Source organism: Dreissena polymorpha, chromosome 12 (genome assembly GCF_020536995.1).
Source record: "Dreissena polymorpha isolate Duluth1 chromosome 12, UMN_Dpol_1.0, whole genome shotgun sequence".
NCBI lineage: Eukaryota > Metazoa > Mollusca > Bivalvia > Myida > Dreissenidae > Dreissena > Dreissena polymorpha.
Window position 1 is genome coordinate 61966442 of NC_068366.1, and position 24707 is coordinate 61991148.

At 38.4% G+C, this 24707-nt stretch overlaps 1 protein-coding gene across 3 annotated transcripts in view; it reads left to right on the plus strand.

Moving 5' to 3' along the window:
• Positions 1-24707, plus strand: part of LOC127853273 (tyrosine-protein phosphatase 10D-like) — a 63834-nt gene that overhangs the window by 28230 nt on the left and 10897 nt on the right. For all 3 annotated transcript variants that reach the window (XM_052387640.1, XM_052387639.1, XM_052387642.1), the window contains exons 12-30: positions 65-165; positions 1380-1575; positions 2906-3178; positions 4775-5047; positions 5465-5731; positions 6121-6390; positions 6879-7009; positions 10442-10534; positions 11252-11315; positions 13006-13250; positions 16651-16906; positions 17541-17730; positions 18517-18601; positions 19368-19535; positions 20385-20519; positions 20938-21060; positions 21313-21461; positions 22200-22335; positions 23165-23267. In XM_052387640.1, coding sequence (XP_052243600.1) covers positions 65-165; positions 1380-1575; positions 2906-3178; positions 4775-5047; positions 5465-5731; positions 6121-6390; positions 6879-7009; positions 10442-10534; positions 11252-11315; positions 13006-13250; positions 16651-16906; positions 17541-17730; positions 18517-18601; positions 19368-19535; positions 20385-20519; positions 20938-21060; positions 21313-21461; positions 22200-22335; positions 23165-23267 — 3258 coding nt within the window. The remainder of the gene's footprint in view (positions 1-64; positions 166-1379; positions 1576-2905; positions 3179-4774; positions 5048-5464; positions 5732-6120; positions 6391-6878; positions 7010-10441; positions 10535-11251; positions 11316-13005; positions 13251-16650; positions 16907-17540; positions 17731-18516; positions 18602-19367; positions 19536-20384; positions 20520-20937; positions 21061-21312; positions 21462-22199; positions 22336-23164; positions 23268-24707) is intronic.

Here is a 24707-nt window from a genome sequence, read left to right on the forward strand (position 1 = left end):
CAACAATAGGGTAGTGACCTGTTTTTCCTTTATATAATGTAATATTTGATTAACCCTGATTTAGCTCCCTTGCCAGTCCAGGACCTTGAAGCAGAAGCCTTTCAGACTGGTTTGCATGTTACCTGGCAACTACAGAATGTGACAACCAGTCAGTCGGGATTTGTGGTACGTAATGGCAACCACATTCACAGATTGAACTGAGCCAGAGCCCAGGAATGAATTAAAAAAATGCTTATATGAAGTCATGTGACCATATTTATAGGCTATAAATACCATTCTGGATGATCATATATTGAATGTGCAGACAACCGTAACACTTTTTTTTTTTACTTGCAATTTTTGTGATCTCCACACGTCAGTACAGGGTGTTTCATTAGTTTCAGAAAAATTGGCCGATCATTCGGGTTTATTTTTATGCCCCCAGTAGGGTGGCATATAGTTGAACTGTCCGTCAGTCAGTATGTCAGTATGTCAGTCAGTATGACAGTCAGTCTGTCCATCTGTCCGAAAAAAACTTTAACATTGGCCATTACTTTTTCAATATTCAAGATAGCAACTTGATATTTGGCATGCATGTGCATCTCATGAAGCTGCACATTTTGAGTGGTGGAAGTTCAAGGTCAAGGTCATCCTTCAAGGTCAAAGGTCAAAGAAATAAAAATATATAATGTTTAAAAAGCGGCGTTCTAATGAAGCTGCACATTTTGAGTGGTGGAAGTTCAGGGTCAAGGTCATCCTTCAAGGTCAAAGGTCAAAAAAAATAATTCAAAGCGGCGCAATAGGGGGCATTGTGTTTCTGACGAACACATCTCTTGTTTAAAGGCTGAGTTTGAACTGTTTTATGTAAGGTGAACAATTGGTTGCAGGTCTCTATTCGACTTACTTATTAATATTATTTGTGAATTCCTCATCACGTGAAATCAGGCTCTAGGACCTTATGGACACTGATGCTCATATTAACTGACATTATATATATATATAATATATATACATGGAATGTGCTCCGTGAAAAGGGGGTTTAATGCATGTGCGTAAAGTGTCATCTCAGATAAGCCAGTGCAGTTCCTTAAGGCTTATCAGGGACGACACTTTCCACTTTTATGATATTCTTTGTTTAAAGAAGTCACCTCCAAACAAAAATCCATTTAAGGCTGAGCATGTCTTCCTTGATTAGCCTGTGCAGACTGCATAGACTAATCTTGGAAAACACTAGAGGCACATATGCATTAAGCCCAGTTTTCCCAGAGCACCACACACATCATTAACTGTGAACCCCGTAGTGATGGCAAGTTTAATATCCTGCTCCTCATTTCTTTAAAATTCCTTAGTCTTTGTTGACATAATTAGCTAAAGCTTACTTTTATTGCACACTTGCTCAGGTTTCCTACAAAGACTCCCCGATGGGCGTGCTGTCGTACCTCCCGCCCATTTTCTCCCTCCCTGACCAGATGACCTACTCCATTGACATCCTTGACCTGTCACGAGGGTCAACGTACATTGTCAATGTCCAGGCATGGCAGAACGTGTCAGGGGTCACGGCAGGGTCAGCTGTGGAGACGGTGAATGCAACCACCAGTATGTCCATCCTTTTATTAAAATTAGGAAATTTAGTTGTTGTTTTTTTCTGTTTTTTTTATGCCCCTGGATCGAATGAATAGATTGTTTTTGGATTGTCTGTCTGTCATTCTGTCCCAAAACTTTGACCTTGGTTAAAGTTTGGTTAAAGTTTTGAAATAACTTTTGCAATATGAAGATAGCAACTTGATATTTGGCATGCATGTGTATCTAATGGAGCTGCACATTTTGAGTGGTGAAAGGATAAGGTCAAGGACAACCATCAAGGTCAAAGGTCAAATATATGGCTTCAAGCGGCACAATAGGGGGCATTGTGTTTCTGACAAACACATCTCGTTTAATATAAAATTTAGAAAAAATGTGTTTTAGCATCTTTGCAAAGGTTAAGCTAAAAACATAAGATAAAAAGATAAACTGAATATTGCAATTCGTAAAAAAAAAATTGGAAACTTTCAATTTGGAATTTTGGGAAAAATGTACCATTTTTTAGATTGGGAGTTCAGGTTAGAATTTGGCCAAAATTTTGACCAAAAAACAGTTATTCTTTAATGACTTTAATTATATACCTGCAACAAGTTGGTTCATTGTAGTGACTATGTGGGTTTGTAAGTCGGTCATTCTGTCAGTCTGCTAGCATAAGTTTGTGAATTCCACATTTCTGAAGGGATTCGGTTAAACCTTGAAATATGTCAATGCCATAGAATGATATGCATGAGCCACTTTGGTCATTTTTTGTGATCCCACTCGTTCTTGAGCTATTGAACATTGCGAGCTGACCTTTGTGTATATAATAACACAATGAATTAATGTGTAAATAAGTTAACAACACAATTTATAACACATTTTCTGGGTTGATTGGCAATTTAAATAAAATCTAATCAATATTAATAAGATTTTTTAAAAGGTACATTTAAATGAACACAAATATTTGGGGACAGTATTTGAACTTATTAATTTTTGGAGAAGCATTCTCACATTAAGAAAGCAGTTTAAATGTTAATTTTATCAGCAGATTAAAATTAGTCTAGATGGGAAAATGGGGCGTAATGCATGTTGATGCCTGACATTCCAGATTAGAAACAACACATTCCACCTAGGCTGTAATTGTTTCAGAATAGACTTCATTTCAAAATTTGGAAAATCCCATATAAGTGGAAAGTGTGATCCCTAATAAGTCTGTGCAGACTGAACAGGCTAATCTAGGACAACACTTTACCCACATGCATTATGCCCTGATTTCCAAGAATGATGCTCAAATATATCCCCAAATCTGCATGAATTGTTTCTATTGATTACTTATAAATATTCTGTGTATTTATTTTTATCATAGAGCCACTCCCAGTTCAGAATCTGAGCGGAGTTCTTGTCGGTGAAGACGGGGTTGCACTGACCTGGAGCCACGCGCCAGGCAGTGCCTGGAAGTACTACCTCGTGAAACATCGGCCCAGTCTGCGCGAGAGCAATGCATTGTGGGTGGTGAACACGACTTTCACTCCAGGAATCACCCTGACTAGTCTGTTTCCTGGAGAGCAGTATGAAATAGAGGTTTATGCCGTCAGCGGAGATGTGAACAGTGACGAGAGGACGTTGACGAAAGTTGTTGGTAAGATACTGGAATAGTTGTTTTGTTAGTGTCATTACTCAATATTGTGAAAAAATAATATAATATTCATGAGAATAATATGATAAGTGATTCTGTAAAAAATGAGATATTGGAAGTATTATTTCCCTACCTAGAGAAGTGTTGTATCAAGGCTTCAAGGATTAGTATTTTAAACATGTGTACATAATAGGAGCCTGTTTTTATGCCCCCGGATCGAAAGATTGGGGGTATATTGTTTTTGGCCTGTCTGTCTGTCATTCCGTCATTCTGTCATCAAAACTTTAAACCTTACATTTAAGTTTTGCTATAACTTTTGAAATATTGAAAAATAGCAACTTGATATTTGGCATGAATGTGTATCTTATGGAGCTGCACATTTTGAGTGGTGAAAGGTCAAGGTCAAGGTTATCCTTCAAGGTCAAAGGTAAAAAAAAACACACAAAAACTTTAACCGTACATTAAAGTTTTGCAATAACTTTTGAAATATTGAACATAGCAACTTGATATTTGGCATGCATGTGTATCTCATGGAGCTGCACATTTTTAGTGGTTAAAGGTCAAGGTCAAGGTCATCCTTCAAGGTCAAAAGTAAAAAAACAAACTTTAACCTTATATTAAAGTTTAGCAACAACTTTTGAAATATTGAACATAGCAACTTGATATTTGGCATGCATGTGTATCTCATGGAGCTGCACATTTTGAGTGGTGAAAGGTAAAGGTCATCCTTCAAGGTCAAAGGTAAAAAAAGCGGTGCATTAGGGGGCATTGTGTTTCTGACAAACACATCTCTTGTTAGTTGATGTCTCAGTAAATGTTTAGTGATCTGACCCTGAAATTATTGTGTTTTCCCTTCATATAAACTGGTTTGATTTCAGATAAATGGAAACCGTAAGCATGTCATTTGTTTTGTTAACATGCATACCATTTTCAATTCATTATTCTCCCCCAAAATTTATTTTGGGGGGGAGCATATAGTCGCCGCTTCGTCTGTCCTTGTGTGCGTCTGTCTGTCTGTCCGTACGTCCATCTGTGCACAATTTTTGTCCGGGCTATTTCTCAGCAACTAATGACCGGAATTCAATGAAACTTTATGGGAAGCTTCACTACAAAGAGGAGATGTGTATATTATCAGTGGGTTCTGGTCGGATGATTTTTCACAGAGTTATGGCCCTTTGAAAAATTTTATAAAAAAAAATCTTGTCCCCCCAACTACTGTGCCCTCAAGACGTTTCCTTTTATCGGAATATATAGTGTAATATGGTGACAAAAAAACACTTTTGGGAGCATCACCCGTCTATGACGGTTCCTTGTTCACTTAAATTTGGTAATATCAACTACAAAAGGAGATAGACATTATTATCCTTTTTCTGATACAGAGCCAATACCTATTATTCTGAGTACCTTGTAATGTCGTGTTATAACTTGTATTACTCTGAATACCTTGTCAGATCATGTTATGGGTCCTATTTCCCTGAATACCTTGTTATGTCTTGTTACAAATACATTTTCCTTGAATACTTTGTTATGTCTTGTTACAAGTCCTATTTCCCTGAATACCTTGTTAGGTCTTGTTATGAGTCCTATTTTATATTGCAGCACCCTTGCCTCCTCCAAGTGTGTCCACACTGACTAATCAGACAACAGCATCCTCTGTGAAACTACAGTGGTATTACAACACGAGCGCCACCTATGTGGAGCGGTGGGAGATCAGTTACAGTGACTTCAAAGATTATCTGCAGGTTCCCACTTCAGGCTCAGTTATTGAGGCTGTTGTCATGGGGCTGGTACCAGGCTTCAAGTATAGCATATCTATCAGGAGTGAAGTTAAAGGTGTCTTTTCATCTCCTGTCTCAGCATATGCAGTAACTAGTAAGTGTTTTTTGAACATGGTGTTTTTTTGGCTGATCATTACATTAACATATTTGTGGATTTTTTAATAAATAGTTTGATAAATAATTTATTTTTGAGATTAACACTGAAAATAAGATTCTAAATTTATATATCACTCACATGACAACTTGCTAGGGACATTTCTTATAAATCTGTGTATGTATTTGCATGTATTTGATGAAAGATAAAATCTAAAGGGTAAATATATATGAAAATATATTGAATATTGATACATTTTATCTATCATAATTTTAATTTTCAAATCAGGATGGTATGGAAGCCATGTCCAAAGCTTACAATTTAAATTTGCTTTTGATATCAAAGTCTCATCAAGAAACCGAAACTTCAGAAAATTAGCAACGTGTATTCAACATTGAACATTCAAAACTTTTTCAGAGCCCATTAATAATGTGAGCAGCAAATTTGTGAAGCAACCTACAAACACTTCCTTCATAATAGACTACAGCTTCGGGGAAAGCGACATATTCGATGAAATAGTGTTCACTTTGACCAGCCCAAACCTTGTGATCAGGCGTAGTAAATCTGACACCCCCAACCAGGTGGAGTTCTCTTCCCTGATGCCTGGGAAACTCTTCACTGTGGAGGTGCATACAGTCAGTGGAGAAGAGGAGAGTGAGACAAAAACTGTCAAGGCTCAGACACGTAAGTTTACCTGCAAGCCTTGCTCAGGGGAAACAGAGTTTTAATGCATGTACGTTAAATATTGTCCCAGATAAGCTTGCACAATCTGCGCGGGCTGATTAGACAACACTTTCCGCCTAAACTGGATTTTCAGTGAGAAGAGACTCCTTTTACACGAACAATGCAATAAAAGTGGATAGTGTTGTCCCTGATTAGCCAGTTCAGACTGCCACACGTTACTCACATGCATAAAGCCCGGTTCTCCAAGAGTCGGGCTCATTGTTTTGTTTCTTTGTTTGCAGGTAATATATTCATTTGTATTTTACCAATGTAATTAACATTGCTGGAAATCTAAAATGCAGGAGATCTATTTTACTTTTCAAACATAATTCTCCAATTTGTTATTTCAGTGCCAAACAAGGCTGCAGTAAGTGCCACTGAAACCGCAACAACGATTTCACTGGAAATACAACATCCCACCGGCAGTGTAGACAAATACACTGTGACCTGTGTGGCAGGAGGTCAACAGGTCAAAGTCGTTGTAGTGGAGAACATCACAAATCCTGTCAAGGTCACAGTGAGTGATTGCACGCCCAACACTGTGTATCAGTGCAGTGTAGCCACACACTTCGGGGCTTATACTGTGGAGACATTAGCAAAAGTGTCAACATTTGAGGCTGGTAAGTTAATACACTTTGGCAAGGGGTTTTACATCAGCATTTCATTGTAAGGGCCTTCAGATGGTTTATATTTAGGGGTTGTTTCCATAAATATGGCGATCAAAAAAGATACGCATTGAATTGAAGCATGATTAAATAACGTTAATTTTATATCTAACATGTAAGATACAACAATTAATTAGACAAAATCATTTATTGCTTGGTATACAAGTTTAAAATAAGGAGGGATCATGACTCGTAAATAAAACATATTTAAACCAGAAAATATCTCCCTGAATTTGCAATAACTAATGTACACCTTATATTAAGTGTCTGTTTTTAACCAGGTTTTCAATTAAATGAGGCAATAAAACCTTTCAAGACTTAATAGTTGACAATGTATATCTTGACCAGACTGTGCGATTGTGCATGCTTTTCTGGAGCCTTGCAGGCCCCAGATGCCATAAGACTCATTTTATAATATGAATATGAAATTGTTATCCATACAGCCCCCTCATTAGTTCGCAATGTGGTTGCGGTAGAGACGGCCCCCACCCAGGTGACTTTGACCTGGCAGTTACCACAGCAACAGAATGGGGTCATCTCTGCGTACATGATCACATATGTGGCGAGAAAAGATGTGAGTGTCTCATACCATTATTGACATTATTATCCTTTTACTGTTCAGATATGTACTTTGCAGACTGCACAGGCTTATCTGGGGTGACACTAAACGCATATGCATTAAGTCCCAATTCCCAGAGCATGGTTTCAAAGCTATATTAATGCAGTATCATTTATGAATTCTGAGTTTCTGGAAAATTGATTACCTACTTGAATACTATTATAACCATCAGATAAAAAGCATACATAATGGATTCATTTTTTTAGCTCATCTATTTTTTTTAAAAAAGTTATGAGCTATTGTCATCACCTTGGCGTCGGCGTCCGGTTAAGTTTTGAGTTTAGGTCCACTTTTCTCATAAAGTATCAATGCTATTGCATTCAAACTTGGTACACTTACTTACTATCATGAGGGGACTGGGCAGGCAAAGTTAGATAACTCTGGCTTGTATTTTGACAGAATTATGTGCCCTTTTTATACTTAGAAAATTGAAAATTTTGGTTAAGTTTTGTGTTTAGGTCCATTGTTTTCCTGAAGTATCAAAGCTATTGCTTTCATACTTGCAACACTTACTAACTATCATAAGGGGACTGTGCAGGCAAAGTTATGTAACTCTGACTGGCATTTTGACAGAATTATGTGCCCTTTTTATACTAAGAAAATTGAAAATTTGGTTAAGTTTTGTGTTTAGGTCCACTTTTTTCCTAAAGTATCAATGCCAGTGCTTTCATACTTGCAACACTTACTAACTATCGTAAGGGGACTGTGCAGTCAAAGGTATGTAACTCTGACTGGCATTTTGACGGAATTATGGGCCCTTTATACTTGAAAATTTGGTTAAGTGTTGTGTTTTGGTCCACTTTACCCCTAAAGTATCATAGATATTGCTTTCATACTTGGAACACTCGCAAACTATCATAAGGGGACAGTAAAGGAAAAGTTGCATAACTCTGGTTGTCATTTTTACGGAATTATGGCCTTTTTTTTTACTTATTAACTTTGAATATATGGTTACATTTTGTGTTTAGATCCACTTTACTTCTAAAGTATCAAGGCTATTGCTTTTAAACTTCAAATACTTTCATGCTATCACGAGGGTACCCCCCCCCCCCCCCCCCCCCCCCCCCCCCCCCCCCCGAATCCCCCCTCAATCCCCCCCATTATTTTTGTTTTAAATTAAAGATCATCTAATAAATGACCACCATACCCTCACACTATACCCCCCCCCCAACCCACCCCGGTAGGGTGGCATATAGCAGTTGAACTGTCCGTCAGTATGTCAGTCAGTCTGTCCGTCCGTCCGAAAAAAACTTTAACATTGGCCATAACTTTTTCACTTTTGAAGATAGCAACTTGATATTTGGCATGCATGTGTATCTCATGGAGCTGCACATTTTGAGTGGTGAAAGGTCAAGGTCAAGGTCATCCTTCAAGGTCAAATTTATGGTATCTGTCCGTCCGAAAACTTTAACATTGGCCATAACTTTTTTAATATTTAAGATAGCAACTTGATATTTGGCATGCATATGTATCTCATGGAGCTGAACATTTTGAGTGGTGAAAGGTGAAGGTCAAGGTCATCCTTCAAGGTCAAATGTCAAATATATGGCGTCTGTCCGTCCGAAAACTTTAACATTGGCCATAACTTGTTTAATATTGAAGATAGCAACTTGATATTTGGCATGCATGTGTATCTCATGAAGCTGCACATTTTGAGTGGTGGAAGTTTAAGGTCAAGGTCATCCTTCAAGGTCAAAAAAAATAAAATATATTCAAAGCGGCGTTCTCATGAAGCTGCACATTTTGAGTGGTGGAAGTTCAAGGTCAAGGCCATTCTTCAAGGTCAAGGTCATCCTTCATGGTCTAAGGTAAAAAAAATTAATTTAAAGCGGCGTTATCATGAAGCTGCACATTTGAGTGGTGGAAGTTCAAGGTCAAGGTCATCCCTCAAGGTCAAGGTCATCCTTCAAGGTCAAAGGTAAAAAAATAATATATATAAAAATTCAAAGCGGCGTAATCATAAAGCTGCACATTTTGAGTGGTGGAAGTTCAAGGTCAAGGTCATTCTTCAAGGTCAAGTTCATCCTTCAAGGTCAAAGGTCAAACAAATTAAATCAAAGCGGCGTTATCATGATTCTGCACATTTTGAGTGGTCGAAGTTCAAGGTCAAGGTCATCCTTCAAGATCAAGGTCATCCTTCAAGGTCAAAGGTCAAAAAAATATTTCAAAGCGGCGTTCTCATAAAGCTGCACATTTTGAGTGGTGGAAGTTCAAGGTCGAGGTCATCCTTCAAGGTCAAAGGTAAAAAAAATATATAAAAAAATTCAAAGCGGCTCAACAGGGGGCATTGTGTTTCTGACAAACACATCTCTTGTTTTTTTCAAACATGGTTAAAAAACACAAATATTTATTTTCTTATTTTATTTTTGAAATACCGTCCAACCATCTCACCCAAGAATCCCCCCCCCCCCAAAAAAAAAATTTTTTTTGAATTATTTTTGCATTTTTGGAAGATAATGTAATAAATGACCACACCCCCACACTATACACCCCTCTCCACTCCACCCCTCCCTCCTTTGTGATTGAGATAGGTCCCTACACCTTTAAAAAGAAAAATATATGAGAGGTCTGCACCCGCAAGGCGGTGCTCTTGTTTTCATTTAGGTTATTAATGGCTAAAGTATTGACCATCACCAATAAACTTTGACTTTGAACTTGATCTATATTTAAAAAAATCAAATACCAGTTTATTTAATTTAACTACTAACACATTATTATGTCAAATTGGAATAAGGCATCACTCTTGGTATAAACAAATCATGGAAAAATTCTTACAAAACTTTAAGTATAAAAGAATACCAAAATACATCCAGAACTTGAATTGAACATTTTTCATGAGAAAATTTCCCAAAATATTATCCATTCCAAGTTTAATGTGAACAATTCACATTTTTCTGTGTCTAATGAATGTGTTTGCATGTACCATATTTATGTTTTGTGATATCAACCTTACTCTACCAATGTTTCTATATATGAGCCTCGCTCTGGGAAAACAGGGTTTAATGCATGTATGTTAAGTGTAATCCCTGATTAGCTTGTGCGTTCTACAAAGGGCTAATTAGGGACGACTTTATCCGTCTCAACTGGATTTTGGCTGTGAAGAGACTTCATTGAAACGTGGCGTCTCATCAGGATCCAAACTGTTTGCTATTCTGATAGTATTCTTTGAAAAAAATAGAAGTAAGTGCTAATTTTAGAAATTCAGCAGACAACATTTTAGCAGACGACAAATTTCCCAGCATGCAAAGGGTTAAGGATTAGCCTGTGTTGACTGCACAGGATTATCTGGGAAGACACTTTACGCACATGCATTATGCCCAGTTTTCTCAGAACGCGACTCATATTATTCCTGATGATAGCATGACAGAGGTTATTCATTCTTTTCAGAATGAGGAATCACAGGATCAGTTGAATGTGTCTGCTGCAGAAACTACGAAGGTGTTCAACAACCTGAGAGCAGGCTACCAGTACACATTCAAGGTATAGGGCAAAACCATCTTTGAGTCTTAACCCTTTACCACTCAGATACGCACTTTGAACTTTGACGTCACGTAGTCCATAAGAAAATCTAAATTAATTGAAGACCATTCTTACATATTCAAGTTTTAAAGGCTTTATTTTCAAACCTTAGGTATTGATAAGTTTAATGAAGTTGCTATCTTCAATATTGCAAAATATATGGCAAATGTTTAAGTTTGACACAAACAAACCAACAAGCAAACAGACAGGGCAAAAACATTATGTCTCCCAGTATAGATCGGGGGACATAAAAATGTGTGTTTATTTTAAGAATAAAAGAAAACACTACTGTAAAAAAACATGGAAAGTTTACTTTTATGACAAAACAAACAAAAAATGGAGTCATAAAATAAATATCAATATGATTTCATAAAATAAGAAAATGATGTCATGAAATAAACAACAGTGTGCTTTCATTAAATTAACAACAAAATGATGTCGTCATAAAATCACCAAAATATGATTTCATGAAAACATAAAAAAATAAATAAAAACAAAATGATTTCATAAAACAAAACAAAATATGATTTCATGAAACAAACAGCAAAATGATTTTATAAAACTGAGCCTGTTTTTAAAAACAGAAAATTTTATCAAACAGGCTGTTATTTCATCATCTTGGGCTAAATGATGGTAAAAATATAAGATAAAGTTGACAGTATTAATCTCTCCTTGCAGGTTCAAGCCATTACCATAGCAGCGGGTCCTGCAGGCACGGCAGTCATTGAGTTGAAAACATACAGTATGTAGTGTAGTGCCTGCCTTGTTGCATTTAAAGAAGCAGTTTATTAACATGGTTAAAAAAATCTTAAATATTTTTTTATGGAAATCTTTTCATTCAGAATACATATAAAGATATAAAATAAGTAAATGATTTTTTTTTTCAATTTTGATTGTATAGTTTCTGGATATGACATCTGGTGATTTGTTATTGTTTTTATGCCCCCCTTCGAAGAAGAGGGGGTATATTGCTTTGCTCATGTTGGTCGGTCTGTCGGTCGGTCGGTCCACCAGGTGGTTTCCAGATGATAACTCAAGAATGCATGGGCCATGACTCGCAGATGACCCCTATTGATTTTGAGGTCACTAGGTCAAAGGTCAAGGTCACGGTGACCCGAAATAGTAAAATGGTTTCCGGATGATAACTCAAGAACGCTTATGCCTAGGATCATGAAACTTGATAGGTAGATTGATCAGGACTCGCAGATGACCCCTATTGATTTTGAGGTCACTAGGTCAAAGGTCAAGGTCACGGTGACCCGAAATAGTAAAATGGTTTCCGGATGATAACTCAAGAACGCTTATGCCTAGGATCATGAAACTTGATAGGTAGATTGATCAGGACTCGCAGATGACCCCTATTGATTTTCAGGTCACTAGGTCAAAGGTCAAGGTCACGGTGACCCAAATTAGTAAAATGGTTTCCGGATGATAACTCAAGAACGCTTATGCCTAGAATCATGAAACTTAAAAGGTAGATTGATAATGACTGGCAGATGACCCCTATTGATTTTGAGGTCACTAGGTCAAAGGTCAAGGTCACGGTGACCCGAAATAGTATAATGGTTTCCGAATGATAACTCAAGAACGCTTATGCCTAGAATCATGAAACTTCATAGGTAGATTGATAATGACTGGCAGATGACCCCTATTGATTTTCAGGTCACAAGGTCAAAGGTCAAGGTCACGGTGACCCGAAATAGTAAAATGGTTTCCGGACGATAACTAAAGAACGCTTATGCCTAGGATCATGAAACTTGATAGGTAGATTGATAATGACTTGCAGATGACCCCTATTGATTTTCAGGTCACTAGGTCAAAGGTCAAGGTCACGGTGACCCGAAATAGTAAAATGGTTTCCTGATGATGACTCAATAACGCTTATGCCTAGGATCATGAAACTTGATAGGGAGATTGATCATGACTGGCAGTTGACCCCTATAGATTTTCAGGTCACTGTATCAAAGGTCAAGGTCACAGTGACCCGAAATAGTAAAATGGTTTCTGGATGATAACTCAAGAACGCTTATTCCTAGGATCATGAAACTTCATAGGTACATTGATCATGACTTGCAGATGACCCCTATTGATTTTGAGGTCACTAGGTCAAAGGTCAAGGTCATTGTGACCCGAAATAGTAAAATGGTTTCCGGATGATAACTCAAGAACGCTTATGCCTAGGATCATGAAACTTCATAGGTACATTGATCAGGACTCGCAGATGACCCCTATTGATTTTCAGGTCACTAAGTCAAAGATCAAGGTCACAGTGACAAAAAACATTTTCACACAATGGCTGTCACTACAACGTAGAGCCCATATGGGGGGCATGCATGTTTTGTAAACAGCCCTTGTTTCTATAGAAGTTGATCAAATTTTATGCACAAGCTAGAATTTGCGTTCAACTATTACGAACCTTCCAAATGTTTCAGAACCATCGTACAAGGATGGCATTGACGAGATTTCCACCAAACCTAGGTCAGTGTCATCGAGCGTGGCAGTACCAAACCCTCACAAGATCACGGTGAACTTCTCAAACGTTTTCTCCGACAAGTATGGGGAGATTGTGGCGTACACAGTGATTGTCAGCACGACCGACAGTCTCGGAGAGATGAGTGAGCTGGCAGTCTTGCCCGGCTGGAAAGAGGCGCGCGAGAAAAATGCAAAGGCTTATCAGGTGGGGGCATGGTTTTGGTAAAGTTTTGGTCCCCCCTTGCCCTTATTCTTATGCCCTCGGATCGAATGATCGGGGGTATATTGTTTTGGCCTGTCTGTCTGTCTGTCATTCTGTCCCAAAACTTTAACCTTGGTCATAACGTTTGCAATATTGAAGATAGCAACTTGATATTTGGCATGCATGTGTATCTCATGGAGCTGTACATTTTGAGTGGTGAAAGGTCAAGGTCATTCTTCAAGGTCAAAGGTGAAATACATGGCTTCAAAGCGTTGCAATAGGGGGCATTGTGTTTTACAAACACAGCTCTTGTTTAAGAATGGTGTGGGGTCATTATATGATGCCCCTGTGTGCAAAGGTCAATCAGGTGGGATCAAGGTTTGGTTAAGTTGTTTACCTCTCACCCTTCACTTAATTTTTGAAGGATGAATTTGTTTCATTATCCCTTTACCGCTGAAATAAGCACTTTGACACGTTTGTAGTCCCTTTGAAAATCAAATTAAAATAAGACCAGTGGTCATTTTTTCAGTTGAGTCATGGTCACATACCAAACAACCTGCATAATTATGTGCTATGGTTTGGTTGTAGTGGCCTTGTAGTGCTCAAGCTGCTTCATAACAGAATGTGAAAATTACAAAACAGAACAATTTTTATACGCCCGTATAAAATACGGGACGTATTATGTGAAACCCCTTGGCGGCGGGCGGGCGGGCGGGCGGCGGGCGGCGGGCGGCGGGCGGAAGGCATCACTTTGTCCGGACTCTAATTCAAATTGTATTCATCCGATCTTCACCAAACTTGGTCAGCAGTTGCATCTAGTTGATATCTAGGCCAAGTTCGAATATGGGTCATGCCGGGTCAAAAACTAGGTCATAGGGTCAATAAGTGCATTTTCAAAGGGGCCACTTTGTCCGGACTCTATTTCAAATTGTATTCATCCGATCTTCACCAAACTTGGTCAGCAGTTGTATCTAGTTGATATCTAGGCCAAGTTCGAATATGGGTCATGCCGGGTCAAAAACTAGGTCATAGGGTCAATAAGTGCATTTTCAAAGGGGCCACTTTGTCCGGACTCTATTTCAAATTGTATTCATCCGATCTTCACCAAACTTGGTCAGCAGTTGCATCTAGTTGATATATAGGCCAAGTTCGAATATGGGTCATGCCGGGTCAAAAACTAGGTCATAGGGTCAATTAGTGCATTTTCAACGGCGCCACTTTGTCCGGACTCTAATTCAAATTGTATTCATCCGATCTTCACCAAATTTGGTCAGAAGTTGTGTCTAGATGATATGTAGGTCAAGTTCAAATATGGGTCATGCCGGGTCAAAAACTAGGTCACGAGGTTACTTAGTGCATTTCAAGCATTTAGCATGGTGTCCGCTCTCTAATTGAAGTAGTTTTCATCTGATCTTCACCTAATTTGGTCAGAAGTTGTGTCTAGATGATATGTAGGTCAAGTTCGAACATGGGTCATGCCGGGTCAAAAACGAGGTCACATAGTGCATTTCAAGCATTAAGCATGTTGTCCGCTCTTTAATTGAAGTAGTTTTCATCTGATCTTCACCAAATTTAGTCAGATGTTACATCTAAGTGATATCTAGGTCAAGTTCAAATATGGGTCATGCCGGGTCAATAACTAGGTCTTGAGGACACTTTCAAGCATTGAGCATGGTGTCCAAAACCTTCGAACGGGCGTATCTTGTGACAGTTTGGCACTCTTGTTTTTTTTAGAATTATGAAGACATGATAATGTTAAATAGAACTGTATTAAATAACATAGTTGACACTTTATTTAAGTTCCCAACTCCCTGGTTTTGTTTTTTTAAAGAATTTTTTATGCTCCCCCAAAAAATTTTGGGGGGAGCATATAGTCGGCGCTTCGTCTGTCCGTCCATCCGTGTGCACAATTTTTGTCCGGCTATTTCTCAGCAACTAATGACCGGAATTCAATGAAATTTTATGGGAAGCTTGACTACCAAGAGGAGATGTGCATATTATCAGCGGGTTCTGGTCGGATGATTTTATGCTCCCCCCAAAAAATGGGGGGGGGGGGGGGAGCATACAGTCGCCGCTTCGTCTGTCCGTCCGTGCACAATTTTTGTCCGGGCTATTTCTCAGCAACTAATGACCGGAATTCAATGAAACTTTATGGGAAGCTTCACTACCAAGAGGAGATGTGCATATTATCAGCGGGTTTTGGTCGGATGATTTTTCACAGAGTTATGGCCCTTTGAAATTTTCCATTAACTGTACATATAGTGCAATTCTTGTCCGGGCTATTTATCAGCAACTAATGACCGGAATTCAATGAAACTTTATGGGAAGCTTCACTACCAAGATGAGATGTGCATATTATCAGCCGGTTCTGGTCGGATGATTTTTCACAGAGTTATGGCTCTTTGAAATTTTCCATTAACTGTACATATAGTGCAATTCTTGTCCGGGCTATTTCTCAGCAACTAATGACCCGAATTCAATGGAACTTTATGGGAAGCTTCACTACCAAGAGGAGATGTGCATATTATCAGCGGGTTCTGGTCGGATGATTTTTCACAGAGTTATGGCCCTTTGAAATTTTATATAAAAAATTCTTGTCCCCCCAACTACTGTGCCCTCAAGACGTTTCCTTTTATATGAATATATAGTGCAATATTGTGACAAAAAAAACTTTGAGGAGCATCACCCGTCTCCGACGGTTTCTTGTTCACAGAGTTATGGCCCTTTGAAATTTTCCATTAACTGTACATATATTGCAATTCTTGTCCGGGCTATTTCTCAGCAACTAATGACCGGAATTCAATGAAACTTTATGGGAAGCTTCACTACCAAGAGGAGATGTGCTTATTATCAGCAGGTTCTGGTCGGATGATTTTTTCATGGAGTTATGGCCCTTTGAAATTTTATTAAAAAAAATTATTGTCCCCCCAACTACTGTGCCCTCAAGACGTTTCCTTTTATCTGAATATATAGTGCAATATTGCGACAAAAAAAAACTTTGGGGAGCATCACCCGTCTCCGACGGTTTCTTGTTTAACAATGTCTTCCAGAATCAGTTTGCTTGCAAACAATAAGATCAAAATAACAAGCTGTTCAAATTGTTAATTATGTCAGTGACGTAGAAGTTTAAAATGTATGTACTAAAAGCCATCTGATAGGAAAATGTTGGTATTTTATGCAACTTGTCTATATTAGCAGTGCATTCATATCTTAGTGACACATCTCAAGCAATTTTGCATGAACAGCAAATATTAATTTTCTTAATTTTTATCACATATTTAGGTTGTTATTTTGCCTCTGTGACTGTTGACATAACGTAAATATGTAAATATAGTTTACATTTATTATGCTCTTTTAAAAACCAAAGAATTTAACAGGGTTTTTGCATCTGTTTTTTTCTTAGATCATAGCCAATTGTTCCAACTTCTTTGAGCCTGGGTCAAATTGCAACGGCCAGCTGGAAATTAGACAAAAGAGGGCCATAACACAAGCAGCGTACAAGATATTTGACATTGGCTCCGAGACCAGCTGCGAGAACCGAGTGTTTTGTAACGGCCCCTTGAAACCGGACACAACCTACTATGTGTCACTGAGGGCTTATACCACCATGCAGTTCAGGGATACTTTATTCTCCGAGGCTGTAAAGACAGCTGCCATACGTATGTTGTTTGTGTGTTTGCAGTTATGACAATCATCACCTGTATTTACAAAGCTCCCTAAGAAAATAAATTCAAATTTAAAAAAATATGTCTTTTTGTTTTAAAATAGTTTATCATAAAAAAATATTTAATGTAGCTTTTGGGATTTTTTTTTATATTGCTTACTGAAGAAATTGGATTTTGCATGGGACATTGTATGTGAAATTTTGACTTAGGTATAGCTTGCATTTATTTTTCCCGCAAATGCCTGGTAAATACTGGCCCTTATTAAAACCTCATGCAAATCCACTGCTTCAGTCATGATATATATTCAACTGTAATTTTATATTGCATGCTTTTAATGCCTAGAAAAATTAAACTTCCAAGAACATGTTCAAATTCTAGAAATTCAGATGATGTAAAGAGTGAGCATTTAATGATAATAATGTAACTTACAAGTACAATTAAGTAAAAGTGGCGAATGTTATTGATTATTTAATGAAATGTTTATCAGAAACGCTCGGTAACAAAAAATGACAAGTCAGTATTGCTTGCACACAAGTTGGTTTTGGCGATGAGAATGAACAAAATATCAATATTTCTACTACTCTTTACAGTCATGAATACAAAACTTTTTTTTTTATCTCTTCATCAGCAGTAAAAGAGGGCTCCAGCAACGTGGGTGCAATAGTGGGGGGCATCATCGCAGCTATCATCGTCATAGCAATCATTATTCTGGTGGTGCTGTTGCTAAGGAGACGAAGCCAGATGAAGAGCAACATGCAGCGCCACCGCATGGGGGAACCCCTCTCTAATAGGATCTCCCTCACCAACAGGAAGTCATGGTAATTCTGCAACTAGGGATTTAGCCAGACTAAAAAATGAGATCATTTGATTAGCTTTTTACTTTTTAAGTTATGTTATTGTGCTGTTTTCAATTATGTGTTTATGTTTAAGCATTCATGCAACATATTATTTCATTTGTTTTGTTCCTTATTAATAATAATTTGATGTTAATACCAAGTAATGCTGTAAGCAACTCTACAATTATCAATGGTCTACACAAATGGAGTGTCTGTAATGACAAATGAAAGAGGGACTTAAAAGGATGGGGCATATAAATGGAAGGGGTGGGGAGGGGAGGCAAGTATTTTTGAAGGATTAGACATAAAAATGGAGGAGTGCTCTTTCCAATCTGCTTTAGCTAACTCCCTATGAAACTTATAACAAGATAAATATCTTATCAGCAAAAAACACGACCTTCTTCTTGATTTCTCCTGACTTCCAAATTAAACTACATCACTTGATCCTATGAAAAGTAGTTCACTTTTTTTATCTTAAACAAAGACAATCATTTGCATACCTTTGATCTTCATAAATTTAACATAGGCAAAACAATGTCAATGTCATTAAACAAGAGACATGTGAAAAAAGTGTTTATTACATTGCTCAATTATAATCACAGTTATATGCATGCATTTACCTTATATTTCAAAAACTAAGCATTGTGTTGCAAAAGTGGTAGCTCCTGACCAGACAGAGCAAAGGCACAGGATCGTCTGGAGCTATGATTGCCTCACTTTTCATAAGACCCAATTTCGCGAGACTCAGCTCATTGTTATTTTCTCCAGCTGCCCAGTCTATGTGGCGGACTTCAAGGAGCACATCGCCTACATGAAGGCAGATTCAGACTTCAAGTATGCGGAACAGTTTGAGGTGAGGTTACAAAACATAAAAAATATGAGCATTGGTCTGGGAAAATGGGGATTAATGTGTGTGCCTAAAGCGTCGTCCAAGATATAGCCTATGCAGTCCGCACAGGCTAATAAGATACACTTTCTTCATAGACTTGAATTTTATCTACAAGCGACTTCCTTAAAACAAAACATTCCTTAAAAGTGGAAAGTGTTGTTCTTAAGCCCCATTTTCCAGAGCCAGAGCAAGGCTCACTTATAAATATATGACATGGCATAAAGTATTTTAACTAATCGTTATGAGGATTTTGCATATTCCAGTTTGTAGTGTTGTTGGATTATATATATTGTGGTTATTTGTTTAGTGTTTTAATTAGAGAAATGTCTAATTTTGTTTCTATTCATATTATTTAATGTGTGTGTATTTTCATTTATCATAAATATTAATTTAAGTAAAATAATTTTTAAAGAACAATTAAGTTAACAAATAATTGTATGAATCACGTCATCAAATTTCTTTGTTGTAAGGTATTATTCATTGTAATTTAATATTTAATAAATAATGTTGCTTATGTTGCTTCAAAGTTCAAATGTGTGGTATAATTACCTATTTATGCTTATAATGTAAAACATAAAGAGAGACTAAGTTAATTTCATGTACAATCCACAGTCTTTCCCACAAAGTGCGTTGTAAATAAAATAATTTTTTACATTTATATCTTAGATTTAATGAATTTCAATAATTAAGTGATTTTTGACCATCACATTTACTGATTGTTAACCCTCAGGACCTGAAGGAGATTGGACGAGGGCAACCAGTGACCGCTGCCGAACTTCCGTGTAACCGTGGGAAAAACCGCTTCACAAACATCCTCCCATACGACCACTCCCGGGTAAAACTACTCCCCATTGATGACGAGGAAGGTTCAGATTACATCAACGCTAACTATATCCCAGTAAGTTGTTTACTTAGAGGTCAAAGGTAACATTTGGGTATACTTTAGCTTGTCCAGTCTGTAACTTTGTCGTACATCATGCAATATAATCGTACATCATGCAATATAAACATAGCTTAATACAAATATTCACCATGTGGAGATGGCTTGCCACATGTTAAACCTATCTCTCGGGCACAAAGGCATTTTCAGAGGTCAATAGTCAATTTGGCCACAAAACAGGTAGTTGTGCAAGATTAACAATTAAGTCTCTTTTGTCATTATTTGAAGTGCATGTGGTCAGAAAAAATTATTTTATGCAGCAAAATAAAAACTTGATGTTTTGTTTACTACTTACCTTATAAAAAAACACACACATTTGACCTGACCTAACCAATGAAAAACAAGTATTTTTTTGTACGAGGTAAGATAAAAGCCATACAAGCATTTAATTACAGTGTATAATGATAGAATTAGGTATGATTTTTCCAAACTTGCTTTTTGCCCATTGGAAGGACATGATTTTCAATCCTATGTTTGGGAGCAATTCAAAGTGTCTTCCTTGTGAACACACCCAATATGTTACAATAGGCCTCAGAAAGTAAGGAAAGCTTTAATGGAAACAGGTGTAATACAAATGTATTTAGATTCATTTACGTATTTTCTATTGAATGCCTTCTTTAGCAACCTTAAGCCCGGGGTAGGGATATACCAGTAAAAGATGTACGTTAAGCATGAATAAGGCATGGAATTATTAGTTATTTATTTTTCAATTATTTTTTTTGGAAGGGGGGGAAACTCAAGAAAGCAGTATGTAGATGATACATCAGATTCTATTGCTGACAGCTATTTTTAACTTGTCACTTACAGGGCTACTCGTCAAAGCGTGAGTATATTGTCAGTCAGGGCCCACTACCGGCCACGCGGGAGGACTTTTGGAGGATGATGTGGGAGCAGAACGTTCGCAACATTGTCATGCTCACCAAGTGTATGGAGAAAGGACGGGTATGATTACCTCCCTTGGTCGTGAAACCATTGGAGACTTGCTCTGTGAAAAGGGGGTTTTATGCTTGTTGGTAAAGTGTCATTGACAACACTTTTTGCTTGTATTGAATTTTCCGTTTAAAGGAAGACTCTTCTTTACGGCAATCCAGTTTACACAGTAGATATCGTCCTTTATTAGCTTTTGTGGACAGCACATGCTAATCTGGGTCAACACTTTACCTACATTAAACCCCATTTTCACAGGGCGTAGCCCATATAAATTGAATGCTTGCATGACATGAAAACTTTGCCATTCAGAACATTTTAAGCAAGACATTGATATGCAATTTTAATTGGTGTTTAATTACTGATTAAATTTTGTATTTTCATTTTCTATTTGCCTGTTATTTATGAAATCAATGCAATTGGTTGCTTCTAGGAACGATGTGACCGTTATTGGCCGTCAGGGTCTGAAGCCGTGTTTTATGGTGACCTCCAGGTGGCAGTGCTGAATGAAACCCTCTTTCCAGATTGGACTATAACGGAGTTCAGAGTCTCACTAGTGAGTTACAAGCTGATTTGAGTTCAGAGATAGATAAAGTACTGGTATAACTTGTATGGAAAGTACTTTTATAATCCTATGTAAGATTAGAAATTATATTTACGGTAATTTACGGTAATTCCACTACCTCAGATTGAAGTACAGAATTTGTCAGTTACTGGCATAAGTATGGGCACTAAATACTAAGACAGGCAAATTTAAATCGTTTTCAGATATTTTCAAGCTATATTATGATTCTAACACGCTTTTCAGGGGGAGCAATCCCGGCAGGTGCGTCATTTTCACTTCACGACATGGCCCGACTTTGGAGTCCCCAAGAAGGAGCAGGTGCTTGTAAGATTTGTGAGAATGGTGCGGGAGAAACTGTTCAAGGACGCTGGGCCCATTGTCGTTCACTGCAGGTTTGTAAATAGCAAAGTTAATGATTTGATTATATTTTGCACTAAATTTATCAAAAACAGTTCTTTAATTATAACAAAAAAACACACACACTGTAGAAACAGTCTTATCTTAAAAAAAATAAATATATATAATTAATTCTTTCTAAATGATACCTTCCCGACCCAAATGTAAAAAACACAGAACTTTATTGGATATTGGTTCATAATTACAATTTAGTAATTATAAAGGTTCTGTCCATATGATGTCATGAAATGCATCTTAAGAAAATCAAACGTTCAGAGTATAAGGATGCAGAGGTAAATCTTCAGCTATGCTCTCCTTAGGCCCATTTTTGAAAAAAGCAGCTCAAATAATGTGGCAAGACAATTTATCCCGAGTATTTACTTGTGCTTGGTGAAAACTGATCTTATACATGTGCGTAAAGAGTCATCCCAAATTGCACAGGCTACAGTAATCAGGGACGACTTTTCTGTGTAAAAGGATTTTCTCATCTCCATCTTCATTTAAAGAAAAATGCCATAAAAGCATATAGTGTGAATAAAGTGTGAATAAAGTGTGAATATAGTGTGAATATAGTGTGAATATAGTGTGAATATAGTGTGAATATAGTGTTAATATAGCACAGATGATCTTGTGCTGACTGCTGCAGCGTATTTAAGATGACACTACGCAAATGCATTAAGCCCTGCTTTCCCATATCACTGGTGACTTGATCCCAAGTATGTACTGTGTTACAGCGCTGGAGTAGGTAGGTCAGGTACCTACGTGGCTCTGGACAGGCTTCTGCAGGAAATCAAGACCTGTGAGACAATTGACATCTTTGACACCATCGCACAGTTGAGGAGGGACCGCGTATGGATGGTGCAGACAGAGGTAGGTGTTCATTACACGTAATGAGCTCTGGGAAACTGGGGCTAAATGCATGTTTGTAACATAGTGTCCCAGATTAGCCTGTGCAGTCTGGGACGACACTTTAAGCACATTTATTAATCCTAGTTTTACCAGAATGAAGTCTTTGTGCTGATGATTATAATAATGTTATAAGTTTATTATAACCTCACACATAGGAGTGTATTGGAGTCACTCTGACTGTTGGTTTGTCAGTCTGTTTGTCTTTCTGTTTGTCTGCATACAATGTTTCAAGTTTGTGGAGTGAAATACTCCATTAATTTTCAAGTAATTGTATCAGAAATTCAAATATTTATTCACCATTAAGTGTAGATTTTTATATCCCCAGTGCTCCACACATTCCTTATTTATTTCCCCTAAAACATAGCTGACAAAACTGTGAGGATTTGGTCACGTGTGCATGACCTCTGTAGTAATAAATGAATATAGAAACATCTGTGAAGAATAATTTCATGCAGAAAAGAAACGTTTATCGATGTAAAAAGTTGCGCAGCAGCAATATTTATAGCACAACTGTATGTCTGAGCAACACTTGCATTGACCTGTGATATGATACTTAAAATGCAGTTTTAAATATTCTGTTGAACACTGGATTAAGTTTTACACAAAATTGTTTAAATTTATATCACAAATATACAGTTTTTTAGTTTGGTTGTACATATTTTCAATTTATTGAGATAATTGCTTTTAAATTATTGGAGGCTTATCTGGGATGACACTTAACGTGCATGCATTATGCCACATTTTGCCAGTGCAAGGCTCATATATAAAAAAGATCATTTATTATTTCCAGCAACAATACATCTGCATCCATAACTGCCTATTGTGCGTATTAGAGGGGCGGGAAGATGAACATATCTATGACAACGTGGGACACTCCAACATCGCTTTTGAAGGTGACATGTTAAAACGTACCTTTCAGCGTGTTGTAATAGCTTGTTTTTGTGTTTCCTCATCCAAGAGCCTATATTCATTGATTGAGTTTTATCTTCCAGCAAATATTTTCTGTTTATGATCATTTGAGCCGCATTGTGCAAAAATGGGTCTTATGACATATGCTGCAAGCACAACTCCAGACCAGCCTGCTCAGTTTGCTTAGGCCCAACTCTGGAAACTAATGAGACCACAGAACCTTGCAAAGACTTTATAGCTGACAGTGTATCTATCCCCTGACCAGACTGTGGGGATGGGCAGGCTGGTCTAGAGCTACACTGGTGTATCTATCCCCTGACCAGACTGTGGGGATGGGCAGGCTGGTCTAGAGCTGACAGTGTATCTATCCCCTGACCAGACTGTGGGGATGGGCAGGCTGGTCTAGAGCTACACTGGTGTATCTATCCCCTGACCAGACTGTGGGGATGGGCAGGCTGGTCTAGAGCTGACAGTGTATCTATCCCCTGACCAGACTGTGGGGATGGGCAGGCTGGTCTAGAGCTGACAGTGTATCTATCCCCTGACCAGACTGTGGGGATGGGCAGGCTGGTCTAGAGCTGACAGTGTATCTATCCCCTGACCAGACTGTGGGGATGGGCAGGCTGGTCTAGAGCTGACAGTGTATCTATCCCCTGACCAGACTGTGGGGATGGGCAGGCTGGTCTAGAGCTGACAGTGTATCTATCCCCTGACCAGACTGTGGGGATGGGCAGGCTGGTCTAGAGCTGACAGTGTAACTATCCCCTAACCAGACTGTGGGGATGGGAAGGCTGGTCTAGAGCTGACAGTGTATCTATCCCCTGACCAGACTGTGGGGATGGGCAGGCTGGTCTAGAGCTGACAGTGTATCTATCCCCTGACCAGACTGTGGGGATGGGCAGGCTGGTCTAGAGCTGACAGTGTATCTATCCCCTGACCAGACTGTGGGGATGGGCAGGCTGGTCTAGAGCTGACAGTGTATCTATCCCCTGACCAGACTGTGGGGATGGGCAGGCTGGTCCAGTGTATCTATCCCCTGACCAGACTGTGGGGATGGGCAGGCTATAGCTGACAGTGTATCTATCCCCTGACCAGACTGTGGGGATGGGCAGGCTGGTCCAGTGTATCTATCCCCTGACCAGACTGTGGGGATGGGCAGGCTGGTCTAGAGCTGACAGTGTATCTATCCCCTGACCAGACTGTGGTGATGGGCTGGCTGGTCTAGAGCTGACAGTGTATCTATCCCCTGACCAGACTGTGGGGATGGGCAGGCTGGTCTAGAGCTGACAGTGTATCTATCCCCTGACCAGACTGTGGGGATGGGCAGGCTGGTCTAGAGCTGACAGTGTATCTATCCCCTGACCAGACTGTGGGGATGGGCAGGCTGGTCTAGAGCTGACAGTGTATCTATCCCCTGACCAGAC